This window comes from Varanus komodoensis, unplaced genomic scaffold (assembly GCF_004798865.1).
Source record: "Varanus komodoensis strain SLA01 unplaced genomic scaffold, ASM479886v1 scaffold7_1, whole genome shotgun sequence".
Lineage (NCBI taxonomy): Eukaryota > Metazoa > Chordata > Lepidosauria > Squamata > Varanidae > Varanus > Varanus komodoensis.
Window position 1 is genome coordinate 2,799,513 of NW_025336479.1, and position 25,566 is coordinate 2,825,078.

The 25,566-nt window shown below is 43.2% G+C and overlaps 2 protein-coding genes across 5 annotated transcripts in view; both read right to left on the reverse strand.

Moving 5' to 3' along the window:
- The window catches only part of QRICH2 (glutamine rich 2), a 48,512-nt gene extending 38,343 nt beyond the window's left edge, over window positions 1-10,169 (reverse strand). Inside the window, exons 1-2 of the mRNA XM_044453920.1 lie at window positions 9,275-10,169; window positions 3,093-3,197 (exon numbers count right to left, since the gene is read on the reverse strand). Of these exons, the coding sequence (XP_044309855.1) occupies window positions 3,093-3,197; window positions 9,275-9,880 (711 nt within the window). The 5' untranslated portion in view covers window positions 9,881-10,169. The remainder of the gene's footprint in view (window positions 1-3,092; window positions 3,198-9,274) is intronic.
- Window positions 10,170-19,632: 9,463 nt separating this feature from the next.
- Window positions 19,633-25,566, reverse strand: part of PRPSAP1 (phosphoribosyl pyrophosphate synthetase associated protein 1) — a 37,355-nt gene continuing 31,421 nt past the window's right edge. For all 4 annotated transcript variants that reach the window (XM_044453786.1, XM_044453787.1, XM_044453788.1 and 1 more), the window contains 2 exons: window positions 25,271-25,417; window positions 19,633-23,532 (listed from right to left, as the gene is read on the reverse strand). In XM_044453786.1, the coding sequence (XP_044309721.1) occupies window positions 23,374-23,532; window positions 25,271-25,417 (306 nt within the window). In that variant the 3' untranslated portion in view covers window positions 19,633-23,373. The remainder of the gene's footprint in view (window positions 23,533-25,270; window positions 25,418-25,566) is intronic.

A 25,566-nucleotide genomic window follows, 5' to 3' on the forward strand; every position in this document is an offset into this window, starting at 1 on the left:
TGGGCCAGTGAGGCGGGAGTGCCTGGGGGCATGCACCAGGCGGCGGCGGCTCACTCGCTCGGAGATCTCCCAGCGAGTCCAAAACCATCTCCGAGCGAGCGAGCCACCACCTCCCCACGTGCACAGCAAGCGCACAGGCGGGTAACAGCGGTGCGGGATAGATGGAAGGCCATGGTGGGCTGGATCCGTCCCGCGGGCTATAGTTTGAGGGCCCATGGTCTACAGGAAACCCACAAGCCAGACATGAGTGCAACAGCACCTTCCTGCCATATTCCTCAGAGATAAATAGGTACGCTACCTCTGACATTGGAGTGAGAATGCAGCCATTTGTAGCCTTCCTAACCATGAATATGTCTAAAGCCTCTGTAAGGCCATCTAGGGATGCAGGTGGCGCAGTGGTTTAAACCACTGTGCTGCTGGGCTGGTTGATCGAAAGATTGTCGGTTCGAATCTGCATAACGGAGTGAGTTCCCGTTGCTCCGTCCCAGCTCCTGCCAACCTTGCAGTTCAAAAGCATGCAAGTGCAAGTAGATAAAAAGGTACCACTTCAGTGGGCAGGTAACAGCGCTCTGTGCACTTCGGTGTTTAGCCATGCCGGCCCTATGACCATGGAGACTGTCTGCGGACAAACGCAGGCTCCCTCGGCTAGGAAACGGAGATGAGCACCGCCCCCAAGAGTCAGGCATGACTGGACTTCATGTCTAGGGGAAATCTTTACCTTTACCTTACCTTTAGTTTTGTGGAAGCTAATTCACTATGCTGTATGAAGATGCGTTTCCTTTTCTATTTCTGGATCTCTCACCTATCATGGGATGACCCCAGGTTCTAGTACTATTGGAGAGGGGGAAAGATGTCTACTATCCACTTTCTCCACACACCTTTATATACCTTTATCTTGTCTCCACTTAGTCATGTCACCTGGTTTGCCTCCAAGAAATGAAGTGCCTGGGGAAAAAATCTTATCAAAACAAGGGCAACCCCCAAACACCCTTCTGGATGGCCAATTCACAGCAAACAAGCCTGGCATACAAGCCTGTAGGGAAAGGAATATATGCATATGGTTTCCTAGAGAACAAGAAAACAAAAGCTGCACTGGAGAGCTGAACTGCTCTCAAGAGAGCGCCACTAGATGTGAATTTATGTATTCAATATTGTTCAAAAATACACAGGATGACACAACAAAGCTGCAATGCGGCCTCTTGGATTAACAAAGGCCAGAGTGACTTCTCATACCTCTGGGGTTACAGCTAGGCTCAGGGCATTCTACAACTTGACCCAAGCATCTCTGTTCTGCAAAACCAGAAATGTAAAAGGCCAAACAAGGCACAAAAGCAGTCAACCAATCCCTTTAAATGCAGGAATCTAAATAATGAACAAAAGACATGTTCGTTATTTAGGGCCCTGTTGCTTACCTGCAGTCTTTCTCCTGAAATGATTCTCTTCCCACCTCATTTCTGATACTGGAAGTGACCCCCACTGGGGAGCATAGGAAGGTAAGCAGTAGATGGGGAAAAGTGTTGGCATGAGCCATTCTTCCACCCCATTTCCCCTTTATTAAATCAGACCCCACTTCCTTTTCTATAGAGGATGGAGCAGACACCACATTGAAACAGATTTATCCAATACTGCAGCATCCAGCAAAATGTGCAGACAGGAAAGGCGAACAAATAACCTCAAGATCTGCAGAATATGGGTGAATACAGATGTTTCTTTAGCAAGCCATAACTTACTATAGCAAGAAGGTATCCCCTTGGTATGCTAATTGTCTCCAGAGAGTGAGGGGATCTTATTACTCTCGGGTTCTCCAGAGTTTGGATCAGGGGTAGGACTGTGTTAAGATTTCCGAGGGCTGTAACACTGCTTGAATCAATTAAAATGTTGGCGCTGATCTAAAAGGTGGCCTGATTAACTGCACAATACGGTGCGCATGTGTGTGTGTCTTAATTATTTTTAACAGAACTTCTTGCAAACTTGAGTGGCAGGCATCTTCTTAGAATAAGCCAACTTTCTCCAACCTAGTGCCCTCTAGGGACTGCAATTCCCATCATTCCCAGACAGTTTAATCATTAGCTGCAGTCCAATATGTCAAAAGGGCAGGCACAGGTTGGAGAAGGAAGAAAGAAGCACCCCTCCTGTCTTCCTCTTGCAGAGGAGGGAACACCGCTCCTGAGATTGTATCCACAGGGACCCTGCTGGGCATTATCTCAGAATAAAACATAAATAATTCTTTCCCCTCCCCCCACCCTCCACAGGTACTGTTTTATTCAGTTAATGTACGCAGATTCCATCACTTATTTATTGACTAATTGTTCAGAGTTCATGTGATTAATCAAGTCTGATTTCTTTAACCGAGTGGCCAACCCAGCAGGAGCTCTGAGATGCTTCAGCCTTGGATCCCTGTTCCAGCCCAGGACCAGGTCACTTCCTGTCCTGCACCTGCAAATTGCACAGGGGAAATCTTCCACTGGATTCAGGAGGAACTCTCTCCCCACCCCCAGATGAACATTGCCAGCATAGAGCGCATAATACGGATACCTCCCGATCACCCCCCAAGTCAGGGTCTGGATCCAGCCCACTCCTACTTCCTGTGTTAATTCTAAAAGAGAAATGGTGCATTCAGGGGCAAAGTAATCAACATCACCAGCAGTCTGGCCCTAATCCAACCAGTTTCTTTCAGTTTCAAAGCCACATGTTTACTGTACACCAAGAGGGCAACTTGTGGCCCTCCAGACATTCTGGCCTACAGCTCCCATCAGCCATAGCCAGCACAGCTAATTGTTTGTGATACTATCTTGAAAGTCATAAACTAAAGCTTCCTATTGTCCATTTGCTTTAAGGAAAATCAGTGTTCTAAGCTACCTCTTAATTTTTGCTCAAAAATATAGCCACCCAAAGCCCATAGAAAAACAAAACACATACTCACAAATTAATTAATTCTATCATACAGAAACCAGGAGGCATATGAAATAGAAGAGCAAAGCAAAAACAACATTACCATGACCTTTTTTTTGGCCCAGTGAGCTCCCAGAGGTTAGGTGGACCCAATGGGAAGCAATTAGACAGAAGGAAACATGAGGCATGGTGTCCTTTACCAAGGCTAAGTGCTCCTTAATTTTTTGTACTTCATCCTCCAAGTTGCCTGTGGCCGACTTCATGTTGCCGGTCTCGTCCAACAAATCCTGCAGCAGAGACATGGCCTGCCATACAAGGAGGGAGAGAAAAAGAGGTCGGTGGAGGCACAACTACATGGACTCCTCTAAATGTTGGCCTAAAGATGATTTCCAGCTTACAGAAGCCCCTGGTTTTCCTAAGATCTCTGAGGACCAACACAGACATGGCATGAGAGCCCCACAACCAGATCTCAGCACTCCCCATCCTCACGCACTTGCTGCAAAGTCGCTGGGGCAGGGGAGGCTGTGCTGGGGTACGGCAACGGCACCTAAATGGGGAGAAGAGGGAGGAACAGCACCAACCTAGCTCAAAAAGGAAACATAAACCAGCCCTTCAGCAATGGCTAAGAAGTCTAATTTTTAACCATTGAATTAGAAGATATTACAGAACAGTCCAGATGTTTAAACAACTGAGACCCAGTGTGGTGTGATGGTTAGGGTGTTGGACTGGGGTTCAAAAGACCCAGGTTTTAGTCCCCACTTGGGACTGTGGCTGTTGGGTGGTACAAAAATGAAATGAATGATGGATGGATGGAAGGATGGTGCTGACAGGCTAGTCGCCGAGTCTCAGCCTAACTTCCTCACAGAGCTGTTGTGAGGATTAAATGGAGGAGGACCAAGCAAGCTGCCTTGGGCTCTTTGCAAAGTGGGAAAATGTTGGATAAAAATGTAATAACAGACAAAGAAGCAACTGTAGAATCGTGTACCAGCCAGCATCTAGTGGTTTGCCTTCCGCTCTTCTTTGGTCAAGCTGCCCTCCAGGGTTGGCATCAGAAGTTGGTGCTGTCGGGTACCTGCCAAGGCCTACGCACCAGGAGGGGCCATGTCTGATCCCTGGAGCCTTCTGGCTCTTGCTGCCGCTGCCAATTCACCTGCCCTCTCTGAACAAGCAGGGGTAGCGCTCAGCAAGCGAAAGAAGTCCCAGCCTCTCCTCCTGGGAGAAGTTGGGTGTCAGGCCCAGAGGGGGAGCAATGAATGAGCAGGGGCAACAGGTGAGCAAGCCAATGAAGAGGAGGAGGAAGGTGCTGTTAGAGAAGCCCCGCCCCACCCGCACCTTGCCCAAGCCACTCCTCCTAACTTGGAGGTAGCACAGGTGCAACCCTCGTCAGGCCCCTGGGGGGAATCCAAATGCCTGAATTCTGCAACAGTCACCTGGCTATGCCCAGCAAGTATATTTTTTAGCTGGGCAGCCTGGGCAGACCTAACTTTAACAGAACATGTGGGTAGGTAAAGTGCACAGTCAGCTTTCTAGTTCTCATGGTGGCCATAAAAATAAACAAATCCATCACATGTGACTGCTATGCATGTTCTCAGCAATGTTCCCCAAACATAGTCATACACACGGTGTGGTGCTTGGATGCCCATTGTCCACTGCTGAAAATTTGGGCCTTCTTCCCTAGGCTACAACTGAACTACTGAAAGGAATGATCAAACATCTATCTAGCCTGAGGGGAAGCCTCTCCGAGTAGGAGACCCAGAACCAGCTATTTCAATTGATGTGGATCAGTCTTCGCCAAGCTGGTGCCCTTCCAGATACAATTAACTTCTACTCCCAGCTAGCATGACTGGTTAGGGCATGCTGTTCTGGCATGGCTGTACAACCAAGGTGCCAGCTTGATGAAATATTGGTCCAAAAGTTAAATTAGTACTTTCTGTTTCCCTCTTCAGTGCCCTTATGACTCAGGAGGTAGTTAAAAATTAGAGCAGCAGACACCTCACTAAAGAATCAAGTGCAGACTTGCCCTTGCAAGCTTTTGGTAGAAGCTGGTGGACATGAGCCTTCTCCATTCATTAACCCACAGGCTGTTTTGCACAGATTCGGCCTTGTTGTTCATGCCTCCTTTGCATCTATAATAGTTTTCAATATGTTCCATTTACATCTTTCCACAGAGTAAGGGCTGTTTTCAGTCTGCATCTTGCTTGCCCACTTGAAAGCCCTGCAAAGTGGGCCAATGCTATATCCTCCCACAAGCCGGGAACCAAGACTCAGACTGCAATGCCATTCCCACTTGCTTGGGTGAATTGCATGCAAGTCCTGTGGAACTCAATGGGACTTAATCTAAGTAGACAAACATAGGATTAGGGATGGTGACTGACCCAAGGCTGTCCATGCTTCAGTTACCCCTTTCTTCACCCAAGCAAGGATTTTAACCAGATCACGTAAGCTCAGGTGCAAAACTCTGCACCAGCTGTGCCTTTCCCAACCTGGTGTTCTCCAGGTGGCTTGAACTACACCTCCAGGCTTTCCTGATCTGCTTGGACGTTAGCTCTGTGGGCTGGGGTTGATGGGAATTCACATCCACCACATCTGGAGCACATCAGGTTGAAGAAGGTTCAGCTACATTCATTACAAGAAAGACCTGGGTCTACTACACTGGAGATGACCAGATGTAACCAACTAGAAGGCTGATTCTGACATCTGGGTATGGATGAGGAGATAGCTTCTTAACAACAGGTTCTCCCCAGCTTCTTAAAGTGAAGAATAAGATGCCCCCCATTCTACATATTGAAGCCGGCTGGGCTGGCTGTTGGAACTTACTTCAACAGCTGTAGCAGGATGGCACCACCAATACCTGCTGGGGGAGTTCACAAGGAACAGGTGTGAAGAGCTGCCTCACTCTGCTATTGAGAGTTGGCCCCTCAACACATAGCAGGGGAATTTCCTCCTACATGCCCAGCGTGCAGTGCTGGGATCTTAGCACACACAGGAATACATCAGCTTCCCAAAAGCGAGAGGAGTGGAGCCTGTTCGGTTCACTGGTGCATTCATGCAAGGCAGAGTCTCTAGAACTAATGGAAACTTCTTCGGGAATGCAAGGTATGGCAACTGTTCCAGCAGATGCCTGTCGCAAACCCCTCTCTGCTGGGAGCCATTCTTGGCATACCTCATAGTTCACCAGCTGAACTGCCTCTGGTTCACCAGTTCTAACAAAAGGAAGATCTGGGGTGGGGGCACACGGTCTCAGCAACACCTTGGCAGTTTTTCATGTTGGCCCATGTGCCTTTAACTTTGTTTCATCAGCTCCTGACTTATGTAAGTAACAAATTCTCTAGATTTTTCAGATTGCCAGGAAAATAAGCACTTCCCTTCCATTTCCCTACAGCCTAAGGGCCCAAGCCTATGCACAAATGTTTAGATGGAAAAAGTCTTTCATCTCCCAGCATTCCTCAACCAAAATGACTGGCTGGGGAATGCTGAGAGCTGTAGGGCCTTTTTGCTGGCTAAACATGCATAGGATTACACCCACAAGGCATCCTAGAAGAAATGACAGAGGTAGCACAAATGGTTTTGTAAATGTAAGAGGGAAATTTGAAAAATTAGTTGCTAGCATGCCTCTTCAAACTCAGTTTATACCCTTTGAGGGCCTGTGTTAAAGGAAACAGGAAACAATGGAATTGATTCTAATTCTAGTTTGTGTGCTTTGAACAGAGATGTACTGCTTAATCAAATGTTAATCACAATACTTTCAATAAGTATACTGTTTGGTTAAAAAAGCTTGAAATAATCTAAGGTACAATCCTATCTATGTTTGGGCAGGAAAAATTTCTACAGCTCCCAGCACTCTCAGTCTCTGGCCTCGGATCTGGACATGAAAAAATACTATGGCTCCTCAGATGTTATCTAGGGGCAACAGAATAACTCCCTATTTTGTAAATCCAACTGAAGTTTTAGCATCTACCCATCAGATGTAACTATTTATGGATAATAAGTAAATGAAACCACAGCACATTTATAATTCAGTGCTTTAAAGAAATATTCATAGAAGTAAGTTAATTTAATCTAATGACCTAGGTATGAAGTATTCAAAATATAATGAAGTAAACAAGAATAAGTTTCAATAAAATACCATGCTGAACTGAATCTGAAGAAGGTATGAAGCAGACTGGATAAATTCTGCCTTCCTAAAGTTCAATTAATAGGAAGTCAGCAGTTTCCAGAAGGGAAGACAGGTAGGACTTCACAGGGGTCACTTGTCCATAAATCCGCATGATAAATATATCTCAGGGGTGTGTGTGTTGGTATATCAGTAATGTTTGTATTTTTTTTGTGAATGTGCACTGTTAATAACTATCACCATCTAAACTTGTTTCTTTCTATTTGACTGTTAGCTTCCCACCCACCACAACCACATGTGGGTCTATATGCATACATACGTACCTCACTTCAGAATCAGGTACTCAGGATCAGTCAAATTTCAGGTATCTGATGATGTGGACTAGTCCACAAAAGTTTATGCCATAATACATTTATCTGTCTTTAAGGTGCCACGAGGCTCTGTGCTGTTCTTGTTAAACTAACTGTAGCCATATTGCTTTCTTCTATCAAATCTTAATAGTCTTTCCATGCCAAATATGGATAGTCTTCAGTTAATAATATTGATATTGATCATAATTCAAAGACTCGGTTAAGTAAATGGCAAAGTGAATTTTCACAAAGTTATGTTAAGTCATTCCATGGGGGAAAGTGTTTTATGCCTCTGTTCCTTATTCCAGGATGTGTCATCTCTAGGGAGGGAAACAAGTGAAGCTTCAGGTGCTCCAAGAACTTTCACAGAAGCTCTAGAATCACAGTGCTTCAGAAATGGAGAATGGAAAATTTAGGACAAAAAAGAGAACTGATGTCAGGAATGTGCATCCAGATCATTTGCAGAGGAGAATAAAACAAAGGCATGATAGCCTCTTAAGCAATATGAAAATATCTTCCCTTTGACTTAAAAGCAGAGATCTGGGCTTTCTCGCTAATTTGTCTGCTAAACAAAAAGATATCAGGAATCGGGATTTAACCTACCTCTTGCTTTTAAAAGCAGCCAACACAACAAAGCTGCGGGAAAAAAATCATGTATGACAAGGTTATAATAAGAACTAATTTCAGTTTTTCAATAACTGAAATTCAAATACAATCCTGGTCCAATATCAATGAATTCTCACTGGATGGGAGCCATGGGGTCTCGCCTCTTGGGAGCCTCTGAGACAGTTCCTTGCCTCAGACAATGATGGCCATCACCATGCTTATGTAGATGACAACTGCTGACATTGCGATGATTTTGAATGTATTTTATAATTTTGTACTCGCTCTTTTCCAGTTACTGTCTGAGGATGGCCATTATTTTTTCATTTATGGAAAGGAGAGTGATGCTGAAAGACTACTCTAGAAGGCTTTGGCAGTAGGTCTTGAAACACTAACTGTACACGCCAACGCACTTGTAGCGGCTTCCCAGCTACCTGCCTAGCAGAATGTATTTGTACATCTAGAGATGTGATACCTTGGTTGGATTCCTTCATGTCACATTTTGCATGTTTTTCTGAGGAAGTGAGGAAAGCATGTTAAGAGTGCTGGGGGAGAATAGGGCACAAGGTAACTGGCTTGTAACACAGGAATACAGTCCTGATCTCAAAGATAGTGAACCTTAGTATGAAGCAACTATTAATCACAAAAGGTTATCATACCAGACAGCTGGGAGTGGGAAGGCCAGAATCACCACAAGGTTCAATGGTCTACTCTTGTTTTAGCCTATAAATATATTTAGAACACTCTGGTAACATTTGTTGTAGTTATTCTGTTATTTCTTATAGTAACTAAAGGTGCTCTTGAAGTGTTTCCTAGGAATAAGATAAGGAAGAGTGGCTAACCTGTGGCCTTTCTGATGCATTATCCTCCAACTCCCTGATACAGGTTTTTTTTTTTTTTTTTGTCTACCTCTCTGATGGCTTTGCTGGTTAGGGCTGACAGGAGAAGTAGACAAAAAATCTGGAGGGCCAGAATTTGCTTGTATATGAAGTCAGATCTGAAACATAGTGAATCCTTTTCTTAAATACTTCCCACAAGATGAGGCATCCCTAGACTGAAATATGAATAAATGAAATTTTCTATTTTTTCTTTTTAGTTTATATTCAGTTTTATATGTTAATAATTGTAGTTTTATTATTGTATTTTAATTTTATACTATGTAAGCCGTCCTGAGCGCTTGCACAGAAGGACGGGATACAAATGTTTGAAATAAATAAATGATTTCAATGCAAACAAGAACTACTATTAGAGCAAATGCTTCATCTGATTTTGGCGAATCTCTGTATCAAGTGGCATGTTGCTGAAGTCCACATACCTGATTGATGCCGTTCTCATTGGCTTCCACCTTTTTCTGCATTTGCATCATTTGCCACATGTCAGCCACAGCACTGCCAGAGCCGCTCCTGGCCTTCTCCAGCAATTCGGTTCCGGAAGGCAGTTTCTCCAGGCCAGCAACCTGCTGTTCGAAGCTTTTGAGCTGTTTCCCCATTCCTTTCACTTTGTCTTGCACTCCCTGGACCTTATCCTGGACCCCCTGAACCTGATCTTGGACTCCTTGAACTTGGTCTTCTATCCCATTGACCTTATCTTCCATGCCATGGAGATTAGCATCCAGCAGAAACAGTTTTTTTTCCAAGTCAGCAAGTCGGGAATCTGCATCTTCACCCAGTGCACCTCCCTTGTCCCCTTTCTCCTTCCGCAACGCCTCTTCTGCTAATAGATCACCAACTGCAGCAGCCAGCATTTCTGGTTTGGATGGTGGGCCTTTATCCACCTTGACATCCGCTTTAATTTCTTGAATGTTGAAGTGCTTCAGGATGGCATGGAGAAGGGCATGGAGGGCATTAAAATTAACAACACCAATCTCTGGCGTCCCAATGGAGAGGTCTGCCAACTCATACAAGGTGACTTTGACAGACATTTTTGCACCCGTTCAGAACAATTTCCTTAAGGGTGACAATTGCTTGCCTAATGTAAAAAAATAAAATCTGTTTTTAAGAAATATATAGATCTGTGCTCATATTAACCACAGAAAGTATAATTCAATATAATATTTTCCTTCTTCACAAGAAAGATGCTCTTGGAGCAGACGAGTGAGCTAGCTCACTTCATCAACGTTTCGCTAAACAGCAGCTCCTTGGGGATTATTAATGTGATTTTGCTCCATTTCCATCCCTTTTCTTTCCAAATGAGCGACGCTTATTTAAAGAGCTCCTTTAAAGCTCCGGTAGGCCGAAGCAACGTTAGCTCACTCCCTCTTTACTGCGCTGGGGCATCTGTCCCAAGCTCCTCCCCAACTTCGACTCGCAGCAGAGCAGGCGACCCTCAGCCGAGCGCCGAAGGGAGCCGTCTCTGCCGTCACAATCGAGCCTGGCTTCGAGTCCTGACATTCTATTGGTTACGAGACAAACCGCCCCGTTCCAGGATTCGCCGCTCTAGCTGCCCATGTGCTTTTGTTTACATCACCGGCCGTTTGATTGATGTACTTCAGCGTTTGTGGTTGCTAGGAGGTCATCGCAACATCCTCCGCGCTCTGTTTCGGAACTGCCACGCCAGGACAAATCTACGCCACGAGAAATAGTCCCTCTCTCGCGTTTGGAAAAATGAAAGATTCTGGCTTCTGGGCGCTTGGGGTGCAGGTCGGGTGGGTGTATCCCATGATTCATTTATTAAACGTCATTTTTCTGCAGCTGGAATAGCAGTTGTTTCTGACCAACACGTTCAAAAAGTGTTTAAAAGCAGACAACCTACTAATTGCAGAGTATGTTTGGTTTTGTGGGAATCATTCCACCAACTCTGAAACAAGGGGCAAAGGGACGGAGAACTTGTTCAGTCTGAAAAACTGCTGAAAGTGCATTTGAGCCTGTACAGAGCGGTAGGGCAACATTTTGTGCCTCAAAACAACATGCGATGGTGGCTCAGAGGGCGCCCGCTGCTGGTGCAGACTAGATTGCCCTTTGCATTTTCTCCAGGCAGAAGAAAGCTTTCTCGGTAATCATTAGTGACTGTGTGCATCACGAGAAGCTATGAATCCTTCTTTTAAAAAGGGTTTGCTTTAGCACTTGATTGTCCTGATGTATTACCTATGTTGTGGACAAAAAACTGCAGTTAGAACAAACTATGGAGAAACTAATTGATTTCTATAGGCAAAGTCATTAAACAAGGGTGTGTTTTAGCTCCCCATCTGTTCAATCTGTATGCAGGAAAGATGGATTAGGTTCAGAGGAAGAGTGAAACTTGGCAGAAGATACATCAATCATTTAAGATACGCAGATAATACCATATTACTGGCAGAAAGTCGCAATGAATTGAAATGATCTGATGAAAGTGAAAGAAGAAAGTGAAAAGCAGGACAGCAGCTGTACACCAGGCAAACAAAAATAATGAGTACAGAAGAATTATGCAATTATAATGTCAACAATGAAGAAACTGAAATTGTGAAAGATCTTGCATGCCTTGGCTCAGTCATCAGTTCAAGGGGAGACTGCAGCCAAAAATTTGAAGAAGACCGAGGCTTAGAAGGGCAGCAATGAAGGAGCTAGAAAAAAATAATCCAATATAGGGATGTTTCACTGGAGAGCAAGGCCAAGATTTGTATTTTTTGTATTTTTAATGTTTATATTTATTGTAATTTATTGTTGTAAGCCGCCCCGAGGCCTCGGCGAATGGGGCGGCATAAAAATGTTTTAATAAATAAATAATAAAAAATAAATAAGATCATCTACACTGTTGTATTCCCAATCAGTAGGTATGTGTGTGAAAGCTGGACAGTGAAGAAAGCTAACAGAAGAAAATGGATGCATTTGAAACATGCTGCTGGAGGAGAGCTTTGTGCATGCCATGGATCAACAGAGAGACGAACCAGTAGGTCTTAGATCGAATAAACACAGAACTTCCACTGGAAATAAAAATGATGAAACCGAGGCTGTCATATTTCAAGCGCATTGTGAAAAGGCAAGGCTCCCTGGTGAAGACAGGGAAAGTCACAGGCAGAAGAAGATGACTAAATATGAGATGGATTGATTCCATTAAAGAAGCCAGAGCTCAGCAGTGTTGTCAGGGATGGGACAATTTGGAGCATATCCATTCACAGGGTCACTAAGCTGGAGAAAACTTGGTAGCACATAATAATAACAGCTAAATCATTAATGGGAGAGGGAGATGGGGGCATTAGGGCACTGGCTGGTTACAGGGGAGAGCTCTGAAAACCACATGTGGCTGCATGTTTCACATACACAGTGTGTTCCCTCACCAATAAATCGCCCCGAGGCTTCGGCAAGGGGCGGCATAGAAATAATAATAATAATAATAATAATAATAATAATAATCCAGTGCTTTGCAAGCAGACACACACAAATGGAGTTTCCCATATCCCCTCCTCTGCAGATGCTCCAGAGCAGATTTGAAGGGAGAATGAGTGAGATTGCAGTGGGAAGAGGGATTTGCTCCCTCCTCAGAATTCAGCTGCCAAAGGTGATGGATGTGATCAGTTCAGCAATGGACCTCCACCACTACTTTACTTGCCCGACAGAAGCCATTCTGGCAGCGGGGAGGGCTGACCAGAAGGGATGGAAGCGATGATCAGGCAGCCAGGAGCCAACTTCTAATTGCTGCAGAGGTTCAGTGACTTGGACGAGCATCCATGTTGTTCAGAATTCCCCAATACAGAATTCCCTAATCACTGTAACCCTTTCCCAACTTTTGCTCCATTTGTAAGGGCATGCACATTGCTCAGAGATAATCTATTTATATGCAATGGATTATGTCCTCATGATCCAAGGTTCTTTCTCTTCACTCCCTTATCATCTTACAGTCTGACCATCTTCCTAGCTTGTTTCCTGATTCCAGTGTATGCAAGGGAAGGTCTTTTGCTGGCTGGAATACTTTTAGCAGGACTCCTCACAACTTCTCACAGTTCTTTTCCAAAAGCTCTTGCTTTTGGAACACTTATGGTGACCTGATGCAAAGGAGAAAAGGAAAAGAGTATATGCTCCTGTACTTTTATTAGTTGTGTAAGAGGAGGAATTATTTGATAGTGCCACGATGAAAAATGGCCCAACTATGAAATTTAGCAAATCACTCACACTGCAGTAGGCACTCATTCAGACACCAGCATGCATTCATTCATCTTGAAGGAGTGAAAAGTGCAGTGTGTGCTTTTTACATGCTCAAACACTAAAGTCAAGCTATTTTTAACATTTTTTCCAGTACTGTGATATATAGAAATCAATATATTAGGAATGTTCTGAGTTTGCAAAATCCTGTCACAGTTCTGGTAGATTAGCTAATACTTGGTTTCCATCCAATCCTACAATTCTAAAGTCATGAGTCAGAAGTCTAAAGTTTATGCATCCTTTATTTCTTCTTTCTGGATTTTTGGTCTCTTTTTAAATAGTACCTTGACAAATTTAACCAGCAAACCTTTTCTTATTGTCAATGTTAAAAAATATTGTGCTTACTTATTTGGGAGTAAGCCATCACTGAAATCTGGACTTACTTATGAATAAATGTGCAGAGGTTCAGCCTGCACATATCCGATCATGTGTCCACTACATGTTGACTAATTAGAAGGTATTTTCTTATAGTGCCAAATGCTTTCAGAGCATTCCCGTGTTGTTTACTCAAAGGGCAAATATTCTTGAATTGTATGCAGTTTAAATTTATTATCATGAGGGCCAGCAACTTGATACTGGAAATGTCAGGTTCTGTAATTTCTGATCTATGACCACCTGGTTTGAAGATGAAGGCTGGTCACTGTAAGTGCCTATCCTCCAAGCAAGTTCTGTCGGCATAGCAGAAAACAGCCCGAAGGGCACTTTCCGTGATCAGTGGATCTATACTAAGGGCAGCCGTTCCTACAGATCTTAATTGATGTTTTAATACAAAGGATTTTTTTCTAAAGCTCAAGGAATCCTGGCTGAATTTTTAATGTAGAGCAATATGAGAGCTTCTCTAAAACCATGTTGCATGATGTGATCAAGAGATCTCTTTATAATAGCCTCCACTTCACCTCGGTGCTTAGCTAGATAGCAGTGTTCCACTTCTCTCCTGACTGCATTGCAGCAGCGTTGAAACCACTTTCTATATATAGTCTCTCAAGTGCTCGGGGACCACCGCACAGTTAGCCATTGTGATATTTTGGAGCTGGGATGCAAACCGACCAAGAAGCATGTGGCTATACAGGTCTCTGGGAAATATCCGGAGGGCTGATAGGCACATCCACAGTTTGTCCCCTTTTCTAAATTGGGCAGGAAACGTCAAGCCCCATTTATTGTGCAATAATAGCAGAGCAGCCGAACTGCAGTTAAATTCTAGAGTTTGTGGGTGAGCCAAAAAATAGAAATCAGTCACATTCATTTCTCTTTCTATTCCATCTCCTTTCATTTCCTTTTATATTATTGGCACAGTGCTGTCCGTGCTCAGCTTAGTGGGAACTCCATTAATCAAGATGCAAGAAAATCAAGCCTAAAGCAGTTTCCAAAGTATTTGTCAGATTGCACCTTAAGACACTCTTATCTCCAATCTGACTGCTCCATTATGCTTCCAAATGTATCCAACTTTGTACTGTGGGGGGAGAGGGAGAACACTGGAAATGTATCTTAATCTGAATATAAATCCTGTTCCTTTTTTATTAATTAAAGAAGGGCCCAGAGCTTAGAGATCAGGGATGTTGAACTGCTTTCAGGCAGAGGACTGAATTTCATGTCAAAGGAAGGGCTACCCATGATGGGCAGAAGTGAATGCAAAAGGGGCAGGCCAAAATACCCACATATTTTAGCTTAAAACTTATACTGTCCCGTAACTAACCCTACCAGAGGCATTCCAGTCTATGGGCTGGGGGCATGTCCATCTAAGCAACCCCTGAAGCCAGGATTGGGACCCTAGGGCTTAAGTTCTGCACCCTACTTTAGACAAAAGTTGATTTTTGTTGCATTTGAAACAGGCTAACAACACACCTTCAGTATTTGACCATCAAGCCAGGACATAAGGTTCTGGCAACTGGGTCTGCTTCCCACTCCTGGCCAGCATTGTAAGCACAAAAGGTCTCTCCCCTCCTTAAAGCCTGGGGTGTCAATGTTGCCTCCAGGGGCAGAACTACCATTGCATCTAAAGTTGCACCGTAGAGGGATTTTCACCACTTGCTTCTTATGTACACTTCCTGAGCATGTTCAAGGAGGAAAATGTGCCGGATGGTGCTACAAGCTGATATTAACCTTCTATGAACTATCAGGCAGCATAAAACCATGGCCACATCCTGATGGTTAGATCTGCAAGCCATCGAGATTATGATAATCGCATGCACAAGCAGTCCTGCAGATGGCAGCGCATCATCTCAAATAGGCCTTGCTCGCTCAGCAGATGTCGCCTGCATTGCAACCCAGGTGAGGTAGGCACCAAACAGTCCTGTATCCTCTTTTGACTGCAGGCAATGCTCTCTAGAGCTAGTCAAAGCACAGCCGCACTGCTGTTGAAAGGGATGTGGAGAGAGATGTGAAGGTTGTGTGTGGATAAAACGAATAACTGCAATATATTTGGGTTAAATGGGCTATAATTTAATTTTTTAAATTTAAACAAAACATTTCCCCCATCTGCTGGGCTCCTGGAGTTGTTTGAAAGAAAGGCACTTTATTGAGGGATGCTATTTAAATCCTCTATTGTGTGGGTCGGCTACCTATGGCCCTCCAGATGTTTTGACTACAACTCACAGGGACCATCACTATTAGCTATGCTGGCTAGGGATGGTGGGAGCGGTGGCCCTCCAGATGTTTTGACTCAGAAGTTGCCCACCTCTAACAATCAAGGCTCATTTGTCAGTAACTCAACTGAGAGGTGGGAAGAGATTTTGGAGCACTGGTGGCTGACCTCAGGCTCCCTTCTATGCCACTGACATCCAGCTCTCCCCCATAGTTTAATGGAGCAACTTACACCAAAGAACAAAGAGGGACCCCACCTTAACTGCTTATAGCAGAAGTCCTATGAATATTGACTGAGAAGCAAATTGAAATGAGTTAAATGGAGGTCATTCCCATTTGTAGACAGCAAGACTATTATGCCAAAACAGGAAGGTGTTAACACAGCAGCCAGAGGGAACAAATGATTTAATACTACTGGTAAAGTCTTGCTGAACCTGTTTCCATCTTACAACAAACCTTGTTTGCTACAGCAAGAGTTCAGAAACTTTATTTCAAGCTGGAGTGAAGACTGTTAAAACATTATCCAGAAGGGTGGGCAGGCTGTGACTCTTCTGTTGCAGGTTGTAAGCCAGTGAGAGGTGGGGGGCACACATTTTTCCAGCGCCTGGCCTGTTCCTTGAGAGCTACGGACTGAACACTCCCAGTGAACTATGGGGAGGGGAGCTGCTTCAATCAAGAAAGGAAAGAAAAAAGAAGCGTAACTATCAGGCAGAGGCACAAAAGAGGCTTCCAAGGCCTGGATAGGGTGAGAAATTGGTCTGTATCATGCTTTTTTGGGCACCTGTGTGATCATACTAGCAGGCCAGACCTAGGTTTGCAGAGGACATGACACCCGGAGGAAGAAGTCTCTCTGGAGCTGTCTTGTCTCAAGTTTGCTGTTAGCTTCCTCTCACTAAGAACCTGGATTCCTGGTTCTATCTGCCTCAAGTCAAAAGTAATAGTGCTTTCTACAGAAACACACTGGTGTCATCCGCCTAATTTGTACACCAAGGGAGTGTTTGTCAGAACTCTAGCTTCAGAAAGTCTTTTTCCTAATTGTAATTTGAATGTAGCTGTTCAATGCTTGCTATATAATGTGTTACCTGGACGTTAACTTTATCAAAATCAACAAGAATTAGTTCAAGAAAAAATGTATTTAGGATGAAAGCATTAGGGTGAACTATAGTTCTCTTTCAGAAATTGTGCCCACAATTTAACTCTACATCTGTACCTTCCCTCACTCTTAATTTTCTGGTACTGGCCCTGAAAGCGAGGCCCTGGACAATGTTTTAGCTCAAGGTTCCATGCCCAGAATGATAGCTATGAATTAGTGTCATTATTAAATGGAAGCAACTGACCACATCTCCAAAGTTTGGTCTGTACACTTTCTGACCACAGTCTACAGTTCTTCCCTCCACCTGCTCCCCCAATATGTATTGAATATGATAAATATGATGCTGTCCATAATACTACATGTTGCTATCAAATGAGACTGTAATTTATACTGGAATTGACATGTTAGTCTTTAAGGAAACACAAGACTCTTGTTGGTTTTGCTGCAATAGTCATAACACACGCCCTACTTGAAATCATCCTCTTTACTTCCTGTGCACCTTTCATTGAGGGGACCACAACCTTGAGAACAAGAGCTGTTAAATTCCTTGCTAGACTCTTTGCAGAAACACAGCCTATTGTGAACTTACTTGGTGGTGAACACTATTCAGTAATAATGTATAACCAGACAGAGGACCACAGCCAATTTGTGTGTGGTGTTTTGACGTAACTGGCAAGACAGCAATAAACACATCATAGTTGCTGGCACAACGGAAATAGGTTTGATAATAACATTTGTACTATTGCCAGTTTGAGAGAATTAGCAGCATCTTCCAAGATACTCTGAAGAATCTAACAGTTTCCACTAGTCACATCTTATGGGCGATGCAGTCAGAAAGCATTTCCATAAGCAAGTCCAGGTTCTGTGAGGAATGGCAAGTTGTCTTTCACTAGGCCAAGATCTGCTGGCAGTCAAAAGGATTTTAAGCCCTTCATACTGCTAAATCTAGTTTCAGTTACATCAAGCCAAACAGCAATAATGAAAGGACTCCTTGGATTAAACAGGATGATTGCATCTTCCTTTGCTAGCCTTGATCCCTAATAAATGTGTTTCTGGGGCCCTGCGACAAAAAAACTGCTGAGCAAAGAATTTTGAGCCAATAGAGCAATTAGCAGCAGCAAGCGAGGAAAGAATTAAGCGCTATCAGCAGGTCCAAGAAATACATAATTATTTTCATAGAGGTTAAACACTGCTGAACACATTGCTCCCCACACTTTTTATGCACATTATGAAAATTACTGCTGAAAGGAGGAAAGGATGTGTATGAAAAAGACATTGAGCAGTACGTCTTGAAGTGATTCCAGGGATGGCATCATGGGATAAGCTATATAAAACAACAAAAAATCATTTTCACATGGATCAGAATGGGTCCCAATTGAACAGCTTTCTGGATCAAGTTTCTATGTTTTCTTGTGAAGTGAATTAGATGAAAATCAGATCCATCTCTCAAGTTACTTTAGAACATGTTGAAATCCTTCCTATATTATTCCCTTTTTGTTCTTGTTGCAGTTAAAGGGACATAATCCACAGCCAGTGGAAGAATTCCTTTCAGTTTTGATGATCTGAATTGCACTTGAACATACACTCATTCATCTTCCATGAACAGTTCATACATCTTCTTTCAGATGAGCACATGCTTTGTGGGGTTTTGCATATTCAGAGTATCTTGCATTTAAGAAAGACATCAGTTGTTAGTATCTTTGCAATACAAAAAATTCTGTCACCCATGGATAGTCCGCGTGATGTAAATGAGAACACAACCACCCACCTCTGGTCCACACTGTGGTACAAATGCTCATACTCCATCTTTTGAATGGGAAACAGGGAGCAAACAGCAGGATTTTTACCCACTGCCTCAAAATAGGTCAAAACAGAAACCTGCATTGCTGTCAACAAATAAAGCCCAAAGTATCTTCATGCCAACTTGCAAAAGATAAAATGTAGTTGGAGCATGCTTTGCCTGATCATGCAGAAAAATTCTCTGCTCATGTGACCGTATCTCAGTTGTTTATGGCTCCTTGGTTTTACCCATTCTGTGAGTTTCGGGACATGGTCCATTTTCTATGGCCAGAGTACTTTTTGCCTGGGTTTCTCAGAAAGGTGAATTATCTTTAGCTTGTAGGGGTGGCTAATGGACTAGCAATTTTGTTAATAAGTATGGATTGTGGCACCACTTTGTTATCTTGATAAAGAGACATGAAGCAAAGCAAAAGAAGGAAACAAAATGAGAATGATAATATGCTGGTGCTGATAAAATATCAAAGGATTTTAAAAGCTAGAATGATAGTTACAAATTTGAATAAAATTGATTTAAATATCTGATTTAAAAAACTGAAGAATCAGTTCCCTTTAAAAACTGCATCATTTTTACATCAGATAGTTGAGATTGTGAATCTGTCTCAAGTCTTGCCATTGAGACTTTGATAGTTACTTAAAATAGGACTTGGTTTTGAAGACCATCAAAAGTGATACCAACAAGGATGGAATCATTAATAAAGAAAAATAAGCAGCCACTGGTAGAATAAGCTCCCCAGTACTTACTGAGAATTCTGACTTTGTAAGCTTCCACAAAAACTTATAAACTAGCAAAATAGAGAAAAATCAGTCCAAGGACAACTGTTTATAAAAGGAAGCATCTTCCCCAAAAGCTCAATAAAGACATGGCAGAGGCTTCCGCACTGCTTGTTTTTGAAAGCCATTATGTTTAAAGAAACAATGCCCCAGAAACCAGCAGGTTGACAGGCAGATGCACAGCATGACTACCCATGCCTAGCATTTGCATGCCACATAAAAATACCTTCCTATCACTTTACCCCTAATCCACCACCAATCTTTCTGTAGCCATGTTGTCTCATGAGCAGATTTACTAACAAATTACTTTAAAAGGAAGATTAAACCCAATATATTGTTTGAACAAAACAGTACAGATAATGCATAAACTTTTTTTTTACTCTCTACTATGTATATGGATGGTTTTGATGGTTGTAAAGCTGGCAACTAATAACCAGCACAAACCTGAAACCACTTGAGCAGAAAGGAGACATCACAACATTTCAGACTTCACCCACATTTTAGGCAGTGCCATCGATACTTTAAAAGTACATTCTTTTTATATAAGAAATATCTGACTTTGAACCCAAGCTCATAAAAATCATAGCAATGAACCAAGTGAGGTAACTTCAGCCTCCATTTCTAGTAAAACTGTTGTGAGCCTATTCCAATGTATTGCTTATACTGAGGGTTATCTGAGAGGGCATAGCACTTGTAAACTAGTGTCTCGACAAGGAGTCTATGTCCAGACATACATACTTATGGAATCAACGAGAGCCAGCAAGGTAGCTAACTTGTGACCTCTGCACTTTTGCATACACAAACTGAGAAGCCTTTGCTTGCTGAACAGTCAAGGCTTTTCCTTGAGTTTCAGTCATCATGTTTGCGCTTTTCACACACACTGAAATGTGCTTACATATGCTGGGGGGTGGGGGAGGGAACATGTAGGGAAAAGTTGAAGGACAACTCCTCGTTTCCAAGAAAAAGTGGAGGAAAAAAAGGTCTGCATGGTCTTTCTTGACAGCCTCGACTGCAATTTTAAGCAGTTAAGGGTGATGGTCTAAATAGCATCAAGATCGCAAAGTTAATCACTCTGGAAAGTACACCACAGTCAGCTCTGTTCGTAGAATTACTGATGTGGATTAGAACTACCACTCCACATTCAAGGCACTTAAACTCCAGTGCCAGTGTAGGTTGCTGTGGTTTTAGCATACCGTCATCCTGACTGTTAGTACTGTAGCTCTGCTTTGCTACAACAACTCTTATAATGTGGTTGTTGATTGGATTAGTTAACTAACAGACTTTAACTACATGTCTGTTAATACTAGTTTGGAATGAGTGAGACCATAGCAGAATCCTTTTCTTCTTTTTCTTTCAGTGCAGGTATTTGGGAGCTCCCAAAATCCATTCATATATATTGTAATGCACTGAAGCACATCCATGATATTGAAGCCTCCAGCAGAGATTGGCTGAATGGCTATGATGTCATGGAATGCTTATTAGTGTTCTAGCTGATGAGGTAATGAAGCTGTATTTATAGTTTTTGTCAATAGACTGAATGCTCAGGGCAAAACATACAGTGTAAAAGTTCCATCTGTTCCAACAGGCTATTCAGAAAGTTCAGCTTCAATAAGGTTGGTTATTAATAGTTCCTATTGCAATATAATTGCTCCTATACAATAGCTCCTACTGCAAGGGACGGAGAAAAGAAGAGCTGTAGAAGCAAGTGATTTGGGCTTTTACAAATTGTGCCAAGATGTCAGATTAGGTATCCTCTTCTTTCTGTGCTTTTGATGCAGTATTTAGAGTGGAATGGAATGAGTAATGGAACGCCCAACTCCCCATGACCTTGCTCCTTACATTGCGAAAGAGCATGCCTGAGTTGTTCATCCCCTTTTCTGTACTTCCTATAATGGCCAAAGCCACTCTTAGCAGGAGGCCGGAAGACTAAGGGGCACTGAGCCCAAAGAGAGGTTGGTGAAGGAAAGGGGGCAGGTTCAACGATGCACAGAGGGGCATGGAAGACTACTGCGCTCAAGTAGTCAAGAAGAAAATGATGTCTGGGGAAGTAACCTCTTGCACAGCAACATGAAAGCTGGGAGCCATTAGAAGGAAAGGACTGACCCGGCAAGAAGTTTCTGGAAGCTGCAGAAGAACAAGGGCCGGAGCTGCATGGTTTGACAGTGCTCTTGTCCCCTTTGCATCGACTTTTAACAGCAAGATTTTGCCAGGTGTTGTTGACCTCTTTTCACTTCATCATCCTTACCATGGGGGAGAAGCTGCCCCAGAAACAATTCTCCCTTCAACTGAAATGTTAAAAAATGTAAGAGCTGGATCTAGGGACCCTACAGAGTGGCTACGACCAAGCCAAGAGAAGCCAGGCTGAACTGAGTGGACCACTTGACACCGGTGCTGAGTGAGGAAGCCTGGGCTGGGCCATGCTGCACAGCAGCCCTCAGAGGCAGCTGCCAGCTCGGCGTGGGGAGCAGCATCAGGTTTTGCTTCCTTGGCCTCGCATTCCTATGGCAGCCCTGCCTTTGTGAGTTGTTTCCAGCAGCTGGGTAGCCAAGCAAGATGCCAATGACCCTGATTGGCAACTGTGATATTCTTAATTTTTTGGGACCAAACTATAGTTTGAGTAAACAGCATTTCAACAAGGTGATTTTAAGAACTACTTTAAAGAAAGTTGTTAGCAAACTTCTGAACTGTTACCAATCTAAAAATAATCAAAGATTTTAGAAGGTCCAAGTCCTGCTCTATAGTCATCTGGGAAGGAAATATGCAGTTCTTTTGCTGGTGTTACATATAGGTTAATACATTCTTATCAAATGTGCAAGAGGGTTTCTTAAAAGCTTGGAATTGATCTGAAAAGATCAACTCTTGGCATTGAAAAGTTGGCAATGCATAGGAATAAGATGAGTGGTTCCCAGACATTGAGAGGGGTTTGCCAGCAGATTGCAGGAATCTGATGGGTGGGACACAGACATTCGGGAGCAGGTGTTAAGGCAGGGCAGGGGGGAACAATGCACAAAGGGCAGGGAGCTCAGTTTCCAAGCCAGGGGCTGTAATCTAATAGACAGACACAAACAGATATGAAATTCTATAGGCCTTCATAATAAAATGTGTAAAAGCCACTGCTTTGCAAAGCAGGCTAAACCACCCTAATGTTAATAGAAGGGGTCAGTCTATATTGCTAACCTCAAGGATTCACAAAGTACCATTTAACTTGGTTAATCATTTTGCAATAGGGAATACAGCTATGCAAGACACTGGAAGGTACTGCATGGGTCTCTCCATCCTTTGTGGAGAACATACCTCAGTCTTGGGACTCGCGTGAATACTGAATACAACCAGAGACAAATGTCCTTCCACTGCGCTTAATCTCCAAATCAGTAGCAAGAATGACAGAAGTCCTACATCTCTCTTATATGCCAGCTAGGCATGATTAGTGCCTAGTACTCTATAAATAAGAAGAGGTAGCACAGTCTAGTTTCTACCACAACTTTGGAACCACAGCATCATGCTATGTTATTGCTGACGAAATTACCTAAGCTGCCATAAAATGAACCAATTAGTAAATGATTTCACAAAAGGAAATTCTGCTGCATCCACGAGATTAAGAATGGTTCTCAAAATGGCAAGAGGGCATTGCACATACCACCAGTACAAGAACAAGCATGCTTTCTTCCAAGTAGCTTGAGGAAGCGTGTGCCTAGAGAATTCATGGAGTAAGCAAAATCGTAGTAAGCCACCGAGGTCAACCCCAATTGCCCCCTTGTGACACACTAACTTTGTTTAACAGAAGCAAAAGGCCACCATGAGTATCATTCAAACAATTTAAAGTACATGCCAAATGCCTATTTGCAGCCTGACCTAAGAGCCTCCAGATAAAGAGCTGTCAGACCAGTAAAAATCAGACTCTCAGTTCTCATGGCATCAGTCAACACCCATCCCCACTGAAAAACTCCCTACCCCCCACCAAATTGTATACTATCAACTGTATGGCACTGCTTTTTCATGCATATTCCTTTCTCTCTTCTGTTTGAGAAAACCAGATAGCAGAATGACAAAAAGAATCTAATCATCCATGGTAATATTGCGGAACAGGTAAGCCATGGACTCCCCATTGTGGATTCGGCGAATTGCTTCAGAGAGGATCAAACTGATATCCACAGTCTTTATCTTGGGACACTGCAGTTTCTGCACTTCATGGGGAACTGTATTGGTGACCACCACCTATCAATGTATGGGAAAGAGAAAAACACAAGAAAAGATGGCAGATGCAGCTATTTGATGTGAATATACGAAGAATTTTAAAAAACAAAGACAATCCAAATCAAACTAGATGTTCTTTGGTATACACCAGAGGACACCTGATTGTGTGAGCGTTGATAATTCTTTAACATAAGGAGAGACCACAGCCAGATTTAAGACACGGGTATTGCTATCCCTCAATATATTTTGGGGTGCAGGTAATACATGTATTACAAGACTTCAGGAGATACTAAAATTGAAAGATGTTCTAAAAGAGGAGTGTTAATCCTGAGCCCCACAAAACAAAGTTGGGCCACCCAGGTCCTTAATCCAGCCCTCCAGGGTTCCACAGTTGGCTACAACCCCATCCCTCATCTCTCATCAAGGATCATGTGATGATTTTCCAGCTTTGCATTTTATTTTTGTACCTTTCCCAAATCTTAAAAGGTCGAAATACCTCTCCTGAAGCTTGCCTACTGGCATGTCAGTGCTTTTGGAACTCTGTCTCCTCCCCTTGTCCCTTCAGCACCATCCACCACTATAAAGTGGAGCCTGAAGAGCTTCTCTGAAACTGAGTTCATCCTTTGGACTGAAAAGTTCCATAGCTCTCTTCTAGAAGGGATACTTAAATAACATCCTGAAAAAGCCCTTCCCAGCATTGTCCTAGTTGCACAACCATCCGGATGCCTCAAAAGCAGACCACCATGACAAGTGAAAAACTTCCAGTAAGGGAGGAGTTTCAGCATTTGGTGTTCTCCAGCAGATTCAGACAACTTGCTTCTCTCCAGCAAAGGACTGATTGCGTCCTTCATGGTGAGGGCTGAGTTGTATGAAGCAACAGAGAGTTCGAAACTCCCCAGTAATCACTTACTTAAAAAGGCAACAATTTACATGACCCAAAGAGTGCTAGCTAAGGCCTCCCAAACATCTCTATTTATACCCCAGCATTCAAGACTAGTGGCTGAGCAGCCACTTTACTTAAGCAGGGCTCACTGCTATTAAGATTCTCTTGGCTCCACAATTGGTCCCCAGGAGAACATCCACTGCTGCATGTGAGCGAGCCTAACTCGGCTTTTAAGCCCCTGAAGCCAGAAGGGCAAAATGCACCAAAAGCACTGCCACTGTAGCACTCAGGTACATTGTCCTAATTGGAGAAATGCACTCACATTACTGCAGCTGTGTGACTCCATGTGCCTTCTGTTTTATCTAATATGAAGGTAGTGAGAAAGAAGGCTGAGAGATACTCCTGTATAGTATTTCTCTTAGTGAGGACCAATGTTAAGGCCAGGAGTGGGAGATCACTGAGACAGGCAGCTGCCATAACACAGCACTCTATTTCTGTAGTCTGGAAGGTGCTGAGCAATGGTAGTGAGGAGAATAACTTGTGCTGAACTTGAAGGAGGAGGACAGCAGACAGACCTCAGATGCCAGCATGGCAAGGGCTTCATAAAAGGAAAATATACCTCAGGAGATCCCTATTTGTAAGTTCTGGTTTTAAGCCAAGCATCTTTCCTATAATGACAAGCCCATGACAGTTGGTCTTCAATCTCAGTACAGTTCATTAGCCCAATCGAAGGTTCCCTTCAATTACATGCTGAATATATGCAACAACTTTGTATTCCATGCATGCATCTTTTCCATTCTGTTGGTGGGTTTGAAGTTGTAAGTTTGTATAGGCAAGAGGCCCAAACCTTAGCCTGCAGCCTACAGAGAGACTCACCTCATCAATTGATGACTCTTCAATTAGACGAGGAGCATCTGCAGACAAAAGCCCATGAGTGGCCATGACAAAGATCTTGTAAGCACCACGCTCTTTCAGGATTTCTGCAGCTGCCACAAAGCTTTCCACATCATCAATGATATCATCCTGTGAAGCAAAGTGAATCCCAATTAAAAATTGGAAGTTGCTTACAAGCTGGAACTGCTCCCATTACCCACACACTCAATTTACTTCTATAAATTCAGAATCATTTGAAGATGCTTGTGCCCACATCGAGTTATGGATGAAACTGCTAA